Source organism: Podarcis pityusensis (assembly GCF_964106645.2).
Source record: "Podarcis pityusensis genome assembly, chromosome: 6".
Classification (NCBI taxonomy): domain Eukaryota; kingdom Metazoa; phylum Chordata; class Lepidosauria; order Squamata; family Lacertidae; genus Podarcis; species Podarcis pityusensis.
This window is the reverse complement of record NC_138030.1, coordinates 13,050,401-13,065,837: the sequence shown is the minus strand read 5'-3', so window position 1 is coordinate 13,065,837 and position 15,437 is coordinate 13,050,401. Positions and strand designations below refer to the sequence as shown.

Sequence of the window (15,437 nt, the reverse complement as noted above, 5' to 3'; positions counted from 1 at the left end):
CTTTTCACCTTATGGTGCTGCCCTGAAAATGCTCATTGCACAACACATGTCAGAAACACCTACAGGTAACTGCATGGGCAGAAACAGATTGTCTTTCCAGATCTGTCGTGCACGTACTGGAGGACAAGGGATCTTAACAAGCAGCAGAAATCACAGGTTTCTGGATCACGGGCCCCTGCCATCTCCAGCCACAAAACACACTGATCTGGTTGGTTGGGTATTGGTTATTGCTAACTTGGGCATACACTCCTGCAAATCACACCATATTTCCTGCTCCAGAGCTCAGGAGAACACTGGCCTGTATCCTTGCTGGAGAGATTATTGCAATTATCAGCTTGAATCCAGTAGTGCCCTGTGTGAAAACAAAAGCAGTTCTTCTCATGCAAAGTGGCAGGGGGAGTTCCTGGTTTTCCTGTATATCGGTCCAGAGGATCTCCCCGTGCTCAGCTGTAGATACAGGGTGTAGAAGGAATTGCAGCTTGGAAGTGGCAAGGCAGGAAATCCCTGATCCATGAGCAGAACAGAAGGAATCCAAGCTATTGTCCTCATCAACTTTTAAAAATCAGAAGAATCTATTTTGACTGACTACTCATTGGCAAAGTATCTGCTTTGCATCTAAAAGGTCCCAGATTCAATCCCCAGCATCTCCAAGTAGAGAAGGTCTGCTTGAATGATGGTCAGGGGTCTGTGGGCAACCCTGGCCTCTGTCCCTCTTCCCTCCCCTCCCTCCTCTGATGCCCTCTTGCGTCTCTGCCTCCCAAAGCCTTGCATGGCTGTTTGTTGCAGCAGCCCCAGCTATGAGCTTCCCAGGCCCCTGTGGGGCGACATCTTTCTTTGGAGCAGCTTAAGAGACGAGGGGCAGCGGCAGTGGCTGCCCAGAGGACTCCCAAAGAGAGGGGAGAAGAGAGGAGGCTGAGGGAACACTCCACAAGGGTGTTCAAAAAAGGGTGGAGAGGCTGCCAGCTCTGCAGGCAAGGGATGACAGAACTGGGCTCCTGAGCTCCACAGGGGTGCCATAGAAAGACGGCAGTTGGTCAAGGGAGCTGCGAACCCATAAAGGTTGAAAAGCTCTGATTTAGGGAACACAAGCGGTTCGGTTGCACTGGGCACAGAGCCCTGGGGGCGCCACAACAAAGATATATAATGGAAGGTGAGAGACTTGCTCTGTCCAATGTCCTTCCACATTCTTATTCTTTATTACTTAGGACAGGGAATGTTATTGTTTTTTGGCCAAGGGCCACATTCCTCTCTAGCAAACCTTTCAAGGGCCATGAGCTACTGGTGGGCATGGCTAGATGCAAAAGTGGGCGGAGCAATGGATGTAAATTTTGCTTTTGTGTAGCAGGAGGCTCGTTTCCTCTCCCGCTCCCCTCTATCCTCCAAGCAAGGAAGAAGCATTGTCAGAGTTCGAGCGCACATTTCACAGAAATGTGGAGTAGGAAGGGACCCACAAGGGTCATCTAGTCCCAACCCCCTGCAATGTAGGAATCTTTTTGCTCAACGTCAAATTTGGACCCACAACCCTGGGGTTTAAAGTCTCATGCTTTATTAACTGAGCTATCCCAGGGATTTGAGTCAGGCAAGAGTACAAAGCAGGGCTGTTGAAGGGTGCGGCCTGTGGAAGAGGGTGTGTGGCTTGGGAGTCCTGGGAACCTTTCTGAGGGCCAGACAGAAGGGTTTCATTTGGCCCCCAGGCACAAGGTTTCTCATCCTTGACTTAGGGGATCAAAGCCATCCTTCACCGTTTACAACTGCACTGCATCAGGGTAGCCACCACTGAGAAGGCCCTGTCCGTAGGACTCTCCAACCTCTCTTTGTGGAGAGATGTTGCTTGCGGTCTTCATCTCCTGCTTACCCATGGCTCGCCCCAAGAGTTCCGGACAACCCAATACTCGGTTCCGTTCTCGACACCCCAGCCAGCGACAGAAACAACATGGTTTATAGACGGCAGCAGATGATGTTCAGCATAAAGTCCTCCGGTGTAATTGTGCAGCTTCGGGCTGGCCATGATCCCACAGCTGTATAAATTAAATTACATCCAATTAAAAATGCTAATGCAAACCAACAGCTTTTGAATAGCCACTTTGGGTAAAAACCTGGCAAGGGTCAACGGTTTTCAGTCTGGTTTTTTAAAATAAACAATGTGGCTTCCAGGAAAATGTTGAGGAATATGGTGCACGGTCTGAGCAAAGATTGGCTTGGGCGTCAGGCGTGAGACAAATTGGCGCTTTCATAGGATAAACAGTACAATCCTATACATATATACTCCAGTGTCAATCCTATTGAGTTCAGTGGGCCTTGCTAACACCATGGGGAGGGACTCTCAAAAGGCGGTGTCAGGGTCTGCTAGAGACTTTTAGACAGACTAGAGGTCATTGCAGTTTAAGAAAAAACATTTGGTTTTTAAAAGACCAGTCACAAAGAAGACATGGGGAAGTTGTTGCTAGTCTAATTGCAACTGTAGAAGCCGAGTTAGCTCGTAAACAGAAATCTGCCAAAAGGCACACATTAAACACATTTAATGGGCCACGTTAAACAGAGTGAAGTTTACAACGCAGTGTGTAATGTCTGTTCAGATGCAAGTCCCGCAAAGTTCAATGGGGCCTACTCCCAGGTAAATGCAAACAGGACTGAAGTCTTATTCATTTGGTAAGATTCTTCCAAGCATTAAATTGTAATTTTGGAAGCTATTCTGAACATGGGAATACGTCCATAGTATACTGGAATAGGAGGTTCAACCAAACTGGGTCACTAAAAAAACATCACTTTCGCTTATTACATCAGCCTTCTCCAACCTCAATACCCATCAGGTGTTTTGGATGGCAACTTTCATCAGCTCCAGCTAGTGGGGTGAAAGGAATTATAATCCAAAACATCTAGAGGGCACCAGTTGGGGGGGCTGAATTACATTATTTTCATACTACAGAAGTTCCTTCCCACCACGGGTGGGAGGCTTAGATGGCTCCTAAGCAAATTCTTAAGTAGATTTTTAAAACAGATTTATTTCAGGCAGTTTTTCTTCCCTAATTTAGGCCTAACTTCAGTTAAGAGAGCTATTTTAGAAAGGGGGTTTTCCACAGCGCCTGCTAGAATCTAGACTGCCATTTTTACTTCATTAAAGAAATAAAAGTGAAACTGGTCTGTGTTTTTAAATTACTTTGTTCTGTTGCCATATAACTTCTCCTGTTTTGCTTTGAGTTGTGTTTTTACACTTTGCAAGCAGACTTATGTGGGCTGGCACCTTGTGTGGGCTAAAACAAAGAATAAGTTGCTAACCAATTTGCTTTACAGTATTGCAAGGCTGTTTCACTGGTTTTTGTTTTTTAAAGAAGAGGTGGGGAAATCTGTAGCCCTCCATTTGTTGATGAACTACAACTCCCATCATCCTTGACCACAGGCCATGCTTATTATGCAACCTTGTAGTGCTTTACCTGATAGGACCACTTGCCTAGATTTCCGCCATCATTTTTTCCCGTCCACTAACAGTACCATGATCAGCAACTTTCCAGCGGGTGTAGTTCTTTATCATATGACATTTTCCAAAAGTATCACACGTTCCACACTGGTTAAACGTATCACAGTCTGCAAAAACAAGCACCTTTATTTGACATCAGGGATCTTGCAGCTAAAAGTACGAGATGAAATTTTGCTGCAGCAGAGCTGGTGCAGCCTAGTTATTTGCATATTTTCTATCCTAGTTTCCAAGTAACATAAGTCACTCTGGAATATTTAACAACCAAAATAAATAAATGTAAAAATCACATTTAAGGCACACATTACCATTAAAAACCAGCAAAGTGGAGGGAAGGGATATTAAAAAAACCCTGTTTTCAAGGGCAAAGACAAGCTCTAGTTTTCCACTTTGGATTGCAGTGGGTGGCAGGCTAGTAAAATCTGGACTTATTTAGCAAGGCTGGTGTAAAAAGAATGCTGTTGTTTTCCCTCTTTTACAGCCAGATTCACGCAGGAAGGATCTCACACACCTTGGTCTTTAGCTTGGTAGTTGTTGCAGGTCTCGTCGGGGATGCCATGCTCATGAGCATAACTCCAGACCTGCAAGTCATCCCCTCCGCTGCAGCCGCCAGCGTCGGCACAGTCAATCACATTCTGGACTGAGAGATAGGCAGAAGGCCAAATGCCTTTCCTCTTGATATTGATGCGATCTGGAAAATGAAGAGAAACACATAATTCACCATTCCATGTCACAGACCACATAATACATGGGAGGAATCCCTCATTGGCTCTCTTAATAGTTTAACTTTGAAGTATTCAAGGGGTGGGCTTTAGGATTGAATCACAGAAAGGAAGAGGTTAAATGCCTAGCAGGTTAAAAAGCAGCTTCAGGTGGGTGAAAGCTAGGGAAAACAGTGGGGCTGGGGGAGAATAGACCTCTCCTCCACCATTGCTGCTCAGACTCAGTTCAGAACCCGTCCCTCCATAGGCTTGCTGTTAAAGTAATTTTTTTAAAAGAAAATTGGGAGACCCAATCCTAACACAGTTTATCTTTTTGTATAGTGCCATCAATGTGCACATCACAAAACAGATTACAAGAAGGCAGGCCGCTGCCCCATAGAGATTACAATCTAAACCTGAACAGAGGAGAGAAAGGGAAGGGGAGGCTGGGATTAAACAAGGAAGCAACAAACTCTTGGATAGCTCAGTTGGCAAAGCATGAGACTCTTAATCTCAGGGTTGTGGGTTTGAGCCCCAGGTTGGGTAAAAGATTCACAGAATGTACAGTTGGAAGGGACCCCAGGGGTCCTCTAGTCTAACCCCCTGCAATGCAGGAATCTCAGCTAAAGCATCCATGAGGGTCGGCCATCCAACCTCTGCATAAAAACCTCCATGGAAGGAGAGTCCACCACCTCTCGTGGGAGTCTATTCCACTGTTGAAGAGTTCTTACTGTCACACAGTTCATCCTGATGTTTAGTCGGAAACTCCTGCATTGCAGGGGGTTGGGCTAGACGACCCTCACGGTCCCTTCCAACTCTACAATTCTATGTGACTGTTTAAGTTACACTTTAATAATAAATAATAATAACAACAACAACAACAATAATAATAATAATAATAAATTTTATTTATACCCCACCCTCCCCAGCCAAGACAGAGCTCAGGGCGGCTAACAACCAATAAAAAACAAGTTGATTGAAACGCAACTTAAAAAGCAAGATTAAAATACAAGATTAAAACATTAAAATGTAGCATCATCACAGGAGGAGAAAGGGGGGGGAAAGAGGGGGAGGGAATCAAATTGACTCCAAGCCAAAGGCCAGGCAGAACAACTCTGTCTTACAGGCCCTGCGGAAAGAAATCAGATCCTGCAGGGCCCTGGTCTCATGAGACAGAGCATTCCACCAGGCCGGAGCCAGAGTTGAAAAGGCCCTGGCTCTGGTTGAAGCCAATCTAACTTCCTTAGGGCCAGGGACCACTAGGGTGTTGTTATTTATGGACCTTGAGGCTCTCCGTGGGGCATACCGGGAGAGGCGGTCCCGTAGGTACGAGGGTCCTAGGCCGTGAAGGGCTTTAAAGGTCAAAAGCAGCACCTTAAATCTGACCCTGTACTCCACCGGGAGCCAGTGCAGCAGAAAAAGCACTGGGTGAATATGCTCCCATGGCAGAGACTCTGTGAGCCTCGCTGCACCATTCTGCACCCACTGGAGTTTCTGGGACAGCTTCAAGGGCAGCCCCGCGTAGAGTGAATTACAGTAGTCAAGCCTGGAGATGACCGTCGCATGGATCACTGTGGCCAGGTCAGGGCAGGAAAGGTAAGGGACCAACTGCTTGATGCGGCGAAGGTGGAAAAATGTCACCTTGGCTGTTGCTGTAACCGGCGCCTCCATGGAAAGGGGTTAACCCCAAAGTTGACTTTTCAACCAATGTAAGTAACATTGCAAAAAACAGTGCTGCACCACAGAGCTAGGGCTTCCCCCTCTGTCAGAGCCAGCAATACTGGACTCGATGGGCAAATGGTCTAAGCCAATAATGGGAATCTCCTTTGTTCTTTATGTACTTCCACCAAAAGGACAGATCTCAAGAAGCAATGGTCTAATGCAAAACAGAGTATCTGTTGACCAGTCATGGGGAAATGAGCCAAGAGTGACAGAGAAGCAAGTCCTACGAAGCAATAATAGCTTAGACCTCCGTACCTGCTAAAGCGCTGGTGCTGCCATGAGCCCAGCAGGATCCGCAATACTGTGGGATGTGCTGGTTGCGTGTGGCACTCACATAGTTGACTCCTTTTATATTCCTCCAGTCCCAGCTCTTGGGCAGTTTTGAGATGTCCAGATATTCATAAGGACGAGGGTAGGTTCTGTTTGGAAGGGGGGAAAGCAAGTGAATTAACCTACGCATGGGGAGAAAAAGCTGAAAAACTCTACCTCTTCTGAAAATATCCTACAGAGAAAATCAATGCAACATACCATATTTTTTGCTCTATAAGACGCACCAGACCATAAGACACATCTAGTTTTTGGAGAAGGAAAACAAGAAAAAAAATATTCTGAATCCCAGAAGCCAGAACAGTAAGAGGGATCGCTGCGCAGCGAAAGCAGTGATCCATCTTGCTGTTCTGACTTCTGTGATAGCTGCGCAGCCTGCATTCGCTCCATAAGACACACACACATTTCCCCTTACTTTTTAGGAGGGAAAAAGTGAGTCTTATAGAGCAAAAAATACGGTATATTGCTCCTCGCTCTTGTCATCAACAACAACCTCACAAGGTAAGATGGGCTGAGAGGCTGCGTAAACATGGCCTCCCCTAAATCCTGAGAACTGTAGATTGCCTCTCACAGAGCGACAATTCACAGCACCCTTTAAAAAAACTACAGCTCCCAATATTCTTTGTGTGAGCCTAGTTTGTGAGTTGGGGGATGTGAACCTGGAGCAACAATCTAATCAGCAAATCAACCAGGCTTTGTTCAGCCTCCTCTCTCGCTTGGCAATCGCATGACTCCTCCAGGCCAAATGACCTTAAAATTCCTCCCAGGCGATCATGTGATTGCCACAAGGCTGAGATTTCTTCAGAGCACTCAGGTGACCACAGCAGCTCTTAAAGTGGGCCTTGACATGCTTTCTGGTTCTTGTTGCAAAATTACCACAGAAAAAACACACTTAAAAGGAACCACAGTACAGTGGTACCTCAGGTTACGAACTTAATTCGTTCTGGAGGTCCGTTCTTAACCTGAGGTGTGCTTTCACTAATGGGGCCTCCTGCTGCCGCTGGCGTGCGATTTCTGTTCTCATCCTGAAGTAAAGTTCTCAACCCGAGGTACTACTTCCGGGTTAGCAGAGTTTGAAACCCAAAGTGTTTGTAACCCGAAGCACCACTGTACAGTGGTACCTCAGGTTACATACGCTTCAGGTTACAGACTCTGCTAACCCAGAAATATTACCTCGGGTTAAGAACTTTGCTTCAGGATGAGAACAGAAATTGTGCTCCAGCGGCGCAGCAGCAGCAGTAGGCCCCATTAGCTAAAGTGGTACTTCAGGTTAAGAACAGTTTCAGGTTAAGAACGGACCTCCGGAACGAATTAAGTACTTAACCCGAGGTACCACTGTACTTGCAAACGCGAATAAAAGGAAGGGATCTGCAGACACTAGAATTCAGTCTTAGTATAAACCCACAGGAAGCTCATTCTCTGAATGTGGATCTTTATGCAGCCCATCCACACCAGAATGTATTCTGAAAAAGGGCATTGCTGGCTGGCTGGCATCCTCAAGGTGACATTTTTTCACACTGCACCACTTCGTTGCAGGTCCCCCTGCCACTCCTTATAACTCACAGGACTAAATCTGGAGGGACTCCTTCTCCCACAGAATCGTAGAGTTGGAAGGGACCTAAGGGTCATCTAGTCCAACCCCCTGCAACGCAGGAATCTCAGCTAAAGGCATCCATGACAGATGGCCGTCCAACCTCTGCTTCAAAACCTCCGAGGAAGGAAACCTCCAAGGAAGAGTTCTTCCTGATATTTAGTCAGAATCTCCCTTTTTGTAACTTGAAGCAATTTGGTTTGGATGCCATTATCTGCGGCAGGAGAAAACAAGCTTGCTCCACCTTTCACGTGACAGCCCTTTAGATAGACTCACAAAACATGCAAGCTGATTTAGAAAGCCCCACCCTTGCCATAAGGGTGTGTTGAAAGGGGGGAAATAATCCTGTCCCCCATCACCCCACAAGCACACTGGAGTCTGGAGCAGAGGCTCCAATGCCATCTCTCTGAAAAGTACGCCTCTACAGTGGTACCTCAGGTTACATATGCTACAGGTTACATACACTTCAGGTTACAGACTCCGCCAACCCAGAAATAATGCTTCAGGTTAAGAACTTTGCTTCAGGATGAGAAGAGAAATTGTGCTCCGGCGGCACAGCGGCAGCAGGAGGCCCCAACAGATAAAGTGGTGCTTCAGGTTAAGAACAGTTTCAGGTTAAGAACGGACCTCCGGAACGAACTAAGTGCTTAACCCGAGGTACCACTGTATTTCTGCACTCATAAATGCTTCTGCTGCTCAATACTGCGCTTCATAGGGAGGGCTGCCCCTTCCCGTAGGCCAGCATTTTCCAACCTGCAGGTCAGTGGTTCTCAAAATGTTTTTCTCTGGGTCACACTTTTGGAATAAAAATTTGCTCACGCCACACCGAAATTTTTTTATTGACAGGACTGGAAAACGAAAACGAAATAACACCTAGCAGTGCTTGATTTATAACAGAGCACAACTACTTTATGAGATAGAATCATAGAATCATAGAGTTGGAAGAGACCACAAGGGCCATCGAGTCCAACCCCCTGCCAAGCAGGAAACACCATCAGAGCAATCCTGACATATGGTTGTCAAGCCTCTGCTTAAAGACCTCCAAAGAAGGAGACTCCACCACACTCCTTGGCAGCAAATTCCACTGTCGAACAGCTCTTACTGTCAGGAAGTTCTTCCTAATGTTTAGGTGGAATCTTCTTTCTTGTAGTTTGGATCCATTGCTCCGTGTCCGCTTCTCTGGAGCAGCAGAAAACAACCTTTCTCCCTCCTCTATGTGACATTCTTTTATATATTTGAACATGGCTATCATATCACCCCTTAACCTCCTCTTCTCCAGGCTAAACATGCCCAGCTCCCTTAGCCGTTCCTCATAAGGCATCGTTTCCAGGCCTTTGACCATTTTGGTTGCCCTCCTCTGGACACGTTCCAGTTTGTCAGTGTCCTTCTTGAACTGTGGTGCCCAGAACTGGACACAGTACTCCAGGTGAGGTCTGACCAGAGCAGAATACAGTGGCACTATTACTTCCCTTGATCTAGATGCTATACTCCTACTGATGCAGCCCAGAATTGCATTGGCTTTTTTAGCTGCCGCGTCACACTGTTGGCTCATGTCAAGTTTGTGGTCAACCAAGACTCCTAGATCCTTTTCACATGTACTGCTCTCAAGCCAGGTGTCCCCCATCTTGTATTTGTGCCTCTCATTTTTTTTGCCCAAGTGCAATACTTTACATTTCTCCCTGTTAAAATTCATCTTGTTTTTGCCCAGTTCTCTAATCTGTCAAGGTCGTTTTGAAGTGTGATCCTGTCCTCTGGGGTGTTAGCCACCCTTCCCAGTTTGGTGTCATCTGCAAATTTGATCAGGATGCCCTTGAGTCCATCATCCAAGTCGTTGATAAAGATGTTGAATAAGACCGGGGCCAAGACAGAACCCTGTGGCACCCCACTAGTCACTCTTCTCCAGGATGAAGAGGAACCATTGATGAGCACCCTTTGGGTTCGGTCAGTCAGCCAGTTACAAATCCACTGAGTGGTAGCATAGTCAAGACCGCATTTTACCAGCTTCCTTACAAGAATATCATGGGGCACCTTGTCAAATGCCTTGCTGAAATCAAGGTAGGCTACATCCACTGCGTTCCCTTCATCTACCAGGCTTGTAATTCTGTCAAAAAATGAGATCAGGTTAGTCTGACATGACTTATTTTTCAGAAATCCATGCTGACTATTGGTGATCACAGCATTCCTTTCTAGGTGCTCACAGACTGTTTGCTTAATGATCTGCTCCAGAATCTTCCCTGGTATTGATGTCAGACTGACTGGGCGGTAATTATTTGGGTCCTCTCTTTTCCCCTTTTTGAAAATAGGGACAACATTTGCCCTCCTCCAGTCTGCCGGGACTTCGCCTGTTCTCCAGGAATTCTCAAACATGACTGCCAGTGGATCTGAGATCACATCTGCCAGTTCTTTTAATACTCTTGGATGCAGTTCATCTGGCCCTGGAGACTTGAATACATCTAAACTAGCAAGTATTCTTGTATTATCTCCTTAGTTATTCTGGGCTGTGTTTCCTCTGCTGAATCATTTGCTCCAAATTCTTCAGGTTGGGCATTGTTTTCTTTATCGGAGAAGACTGAGGCAAAGAAGGCATTGAGGACTTCAGCCCTTTCTGTGTCCCCCGTTTGCATTTCACCATCTTCTCCTCTGAGTGACCCCACTGTTTCTTTGTTCTTCCTTTTGCTACGAATATACCCATAAAAGCCTTTTTTGTTGCTTTTAACCTCTCTAGCAAGCCTGAATTCATTCTGTGCTTTAGCTTTTCTGACTTTGTGTCTACACGTGCTGGCTATTTGTTTGAATTCCTCTTTGGTGGTTTCCCCCCTTTTCCATTTTTTGTACACATCCTTTTTTAATCTTAACTCAGTTAAAAGTTCTTTAGATAGCCACCCTGGCTTCTTTAGGCACCTTCCATGTTTCCGTCTCATTGGTATTGCCTGAAGTTGTGCTTTTACTATCTCCCTCTTAACAAACTCCCAGCCATCATGAACTCCCTTTCCTTTTAGTATTACTGTCCATGGGATCTCACCCAGCACTTCCCTAAGTTTTATGAAGTCGGCTTTCTTAAAGTCAAGAAATTGAGTCCTAGTATGCTTGGCTGCTCCTTTCCGCAGTATAGTAAACTTCAGAAGAGCATGATCACTCGCGCCTAATGATCCTTCCACTTCTACCCCACTAACCAGGTCATCAACATTGGTTAGGACCAGATCTAAAATGGCTGTTTCTCTTGTTGCTTCTCCCACTTTCTGGACAATGAAGTTGTCTGCAAGGCCAGTGAGGAATCTGTTTGACCTTATGCTCTTGGCTGAGTTTGACATCCAACAAATATCCGGGTAACTGAAGTCCCCCATTACCACTATCTCCCTTCCTTTTGCATGCTTGGCCATCTGTTCCAGGAAGGCATCATCTATGTCCTCCGTTTGGCTTGGGGATCTATAGTAAACTCCCACAATGAGGTCACTGTTATTCTTCTCTCCCTTAATTTTGACCCAAATGCTCTCACTTTGGCTTTGAGGTTCTAAATCTTGGATCTCTTCACAGGTATACACATCCCTGACATATAACGCCACTCCTCCTCCTTTCTTGTCTGGTCTGTTTCTCTAAAATAGATTGTATCCCTCCATTATTACATTCCAATCGTGGGACTTATCCCACCAGGTTTCAGTGATGCCTATTATGTCATATTTAGTTTGCTGTACCAAGAGCTCAAGCTCATCTTGTTTATTTCCCATGCTTTGCACATTAGTGTACAGACATTGAAGTCCATTAATCATTCCCCCGTGTCTCTTATTTAAGGATTTTTTCCTCCCACCACTAGGTCTGTGTGCTGTTTGCTCCATTTGGTCTATGACATTTGGATGATCATCCTCATCAATTGATAGACTCCTGCCTTCAGGAGCACTGTCTCCCTCCCCCACATTAGTCAGTTTAAAGCCCTCCTGATGAGGTTTCTGAGATTTTTGGCAAAAACATTTCTCCCAACCGTTGTGAGGTGCAGCCCATCGCTTGCCAGAAGTCCATCTTCAAGAAACTGCAGTCCGTGATCTAAGAATCCAAACCGTTCCTGTTTACACCATTTGCGAAGCCAGCTGTTCACTTCCACTATTTTTCCCTCTCTCCCTGGGCCATGTTGTTCAACTGGGAGGACAGATGAGATGACAATTTGTGCATTTAATTGCTTCAATTTCCTGCCCAGAGCCTTGTAGTCTCTTTTGATCTTCTGGAGGCTATTGCTTGCAGTGACATTGGTTCCCACATGAACCAAAAGGAAGGGGTATTTGTCAGTGGGTTTTATGATTCCTTGCAGTTGTTCAGTTACATCTTGGATCTTAGCCCCGGGGAGACAGCACACTTCCCGAGACATCTTGTCAGGCCCACAGATCACTGCTTCTGTTCCCCTCAGTAGGGAATCCCCTATCACCACTACACGCCTCCTCTTAGGTTTGGTCGGGGTTCTTCCGTGAGCTGTCTGTTCCAAGGTCGCCTGCACATTCCCTGAGGACTGACTTTGCTGCTCGTCTTCATATACCTGATCGACTGTAATGAGGGAGAGATCCTCAAATGGAGTCTGCTCTTCGTCTTCCATGCTAGGGGAGAGGACCTCAAAGCGATTGTGTATTTCTAAACAATCAGAGCGAACCCTAGGCCTCCTACTTCTTTGAGTCACGTTTCTCCATATATCTGGCTCCTGTGTTGGTGAACTAGCCTCCTTCTCAGGGGAGTCCCCTGTCTCCTCCTTGGTGCCAGTTACAGATAGGTAGCCGTGTTGGTCTGCCATAGTCAAAATAAAAAAATCCTTCCAGTAGCACCTTTAAGACCAACTAAGTTAGTTCTTGGTATGAGCTTTCGTGTGCAAGCACACTTCTTCAGATATCTGAAGAAGTGTGCTTGCACACGAAAGCTCATACCAAGAACTAACTTAGTTGGTCTTAAAGGTGCTACTGGAAGGATTTTTTTATCCTCCTTGGTGGAGACGGTGTGCTCTGTTGCTTCCAAGAAGAGCTCCAGCTCTCTAATTCTTTGGAGCGTAGCTACACGTTCCTCCAGTTGCTGGACTTTGTCTTCTAAGAGGGCAATCAACATGCAATTGCTGCAGGTAAAGCTGCCTGCAACCTTTGGCAAGATGGCAAACATTGCGCAGGAACCGCAGGCGGATGATCATGGGACATCCAGAAAACATAAAATGACGCAGCTCCATAGGAATATGACTCACTCCCAAAATATAATTATAAAGGAGCCTCTTGCATATGTTCCTTAAGTATGCATACAAACTCAAGGAGAGGCGTGAGCTTGCTTTTGCAAAGGTAATCCCATTTATATTAGGTCTAATTTGAGACCAAAAACAAACCTCTCCTCATCAACACATCCTTCCTGATCTTCGCTGTTCACAACAATATCCCATAGGGATCTGTAGGAGAGCAGCCAATACTATCAAAGAGACGCATGCATACTGTTTCTGGTTGCATATCCACAAATAATAATTTAGATGCTATAATCTACTGTGCTATACTGAAATGTTTAGATGTGTCTTTGACCGTCGGTGAATCCTCTCCTGCCACACCCTCTGAGAACCACAGCTGTAGGCTGCAAGCTACGAGTGGATTGTGAAGTCGATGCAAGAGGCTTAATAAGTAAACCCAAAATAATTACTGTTTTTGATCCTTCACTGGTATGATTAATACCTCTTACAACTTTTGTTTTGTTGGCGTATTCTAATAACACTTGCAACTGAGCATTGCAAAGGCCGAAGCCTTACATTTTAACTCTTGGGAACTGGCCTCTATGGGGTTTATATGGGGAGAGGCAGTCCTCCAGGCATTACAGTCCTGAGCCCTTTAAGGCTTTATAGGTCAAAACCAGCACTTTAAATTGGGTCCATAAACTACAGTAATGGACAGCCAGCGAAGTCAAGCCAAGATCACTGTAATATGCTCAGCCGTAATATGCTTGGATGTCTCAAATTAAGGTACTTAGCTACCTTGGCAGTTAAAATCCACCAAGCCCAAAGCTGAGCCTCCCACTTGTGGAACAAAAATAATCAATGGGATCACCACACCAAGTGAATTCGGACATGTGGGTTGCCGCAGCAAAAAGCCCTTGGGCAAAGTGAGGTGGCCATCTTGGGAAGGAGATGCTGGAGCGGGGAGGGCAGTGGCAGCCCCCTGGCATTTCCTCCTGAACCCCCTGCCCTGGCTCTCTGCAGGAGGCGTGAGTCTCTGATCTGCTGCCCTCAAGTGGGGGGGAGGATACACTGCCCCCACTCCCAGTCCAGTAGGCCTCTGTCAATGGAGTGGCCAGTGCTTGGGTGAGTATATTCTTGGCCTCAGGCAGCATAATGTCTCTGGCCAGCTGACTGGGCATATGAGCCAGTGTCTCCCATATTCCAAACACAGGGGCCCTGGCTCAGAGGAAGAACATGCAGGTCCCACTCTGGCATTTCCAGCCGGGGTTGGGAGAGACCTCAGTCTGAACCCCTGGAGAGCTGCTGCTGCCAGCCAGTGCAGGCAACCCTGATGGCCCAATGGTCTGACTCAGCACACCAGCTTTCTATAAAGTTACCTTACACAGTGAGATCATTGCTTCATCTGGGTTTCAAGTTTCACCCAGGAATCTTTCTGAGCCCTGCCTAGAGAAAACAGAGACTTTCTGCATGTGCTCCTCCACTAAGCAACACCAGGCTAAAAAACCCAAACATGCTACCCACCAAAGCCATGCCTTTCCCCCCCGGAAATAGGGTGCTATTTCAGCTCTGCACCCTCCTTCAGCAGCTCAGGGTGGCTTGCAAGAATTTAATTTCATCCTCCAAACAGCCCTGCGAGGTAGCCTCGCACACCAAGGCCGTGCTTGTTGGGCAAGCAGGAAAATCTCGGCCCAGCTTTTCCCTCTCCGAGTCCAAACACGCCGCTTCTGCCTGTGCCACCAACTTGCACGGACCTTGGGCCGTCTTTGGACGACCCTCCGCGCTGCTGGGCGGCGCCGAGATCTGCTCCTGCCGCGGTTGCAGCTCGCCTGCTGCCGGCCGGTTATTTTTCAAGCGGCGTCCGGGAAACCACGCCTGCAGAAGGAGGAGGAGGAGGAGGAGGAAAATCCCCGGGGAGAACGCGACAAATCCCCGCAGGGCTCTCGGAGTCTCCCCAGAACAATCCGGCCGCCGCCCGGTTCGTTTGGCGCAGCCCAAAGGAGAGCCGTCGGAGATCCCGGGCTGCAGCGGACGGCTGTCTGTCTGTTGGGAATCGCCGGGGGAGAGAAGCAGCTCCCCCAATTCTGGACGCTTAGCGAAGGCCATGCACTTTTCGCATGCTCAGGCCACCTCCCCTCCTGATGCGCATCCATGCTCCCACCCCGCCACTCCCAGGGACGAGTGCGCTCTTACCGGACGGCGTAGGGCCTGGGAATCCTCGGCTTGTAGCAACTCTGCCCGGCCTTGGCGTCGAGGAGCGGCAGCAGGAGGAGAAGCGCCAGGTGGAGGCAGCGCCCGGCCATGGTCCCGGCTCGACGGCGGCTCTTTGCGAAAGCTGCGCCCCGGCCGGCCAGACGGCTGCTGCGGATGGCGGTGGGAGCCGGAAACGCGCGGGGCCGGTTGGGTGGAGGAGCTGCGGCGAAGTTCGCGCCTTATAACCCGCTTCGGCGC

The 15,437-nt window shown here is 47.3% G+C and overlaps 1 protein-coding gene across 1 annotated transcript in view; it reads right to left on the bottom strand.

Moving 5' to 3' along the window:
- Positions 1 to 15,437, bottom strand: part of LOC308480155 (cathepsin Z-like) — a 17,285-nt gene extending 1,848 nt beyond the window's left edge. The window contains 6 exon segments of the mRNA XM_081011554.1: positions 1,856 to 2,018; positions 3,432 to 3,448; positions 3,452 to 3,582; positions 3,984 to 4,163; positions 6,151 to 6,314; positions 15,180 to 15,437. Coding sequence (XP_080867680.1) covers positions 1,856 to 2,018; positions 3,432 to 3,448; positions 3,452 to 3,582; positions 3,984 to 4,163; positions 6,151 to 6,314; positions 15,180 to 15,289 — 765 coding nt within the window. The 5' untranslated portion in view covers positions 15,290 to 15,437.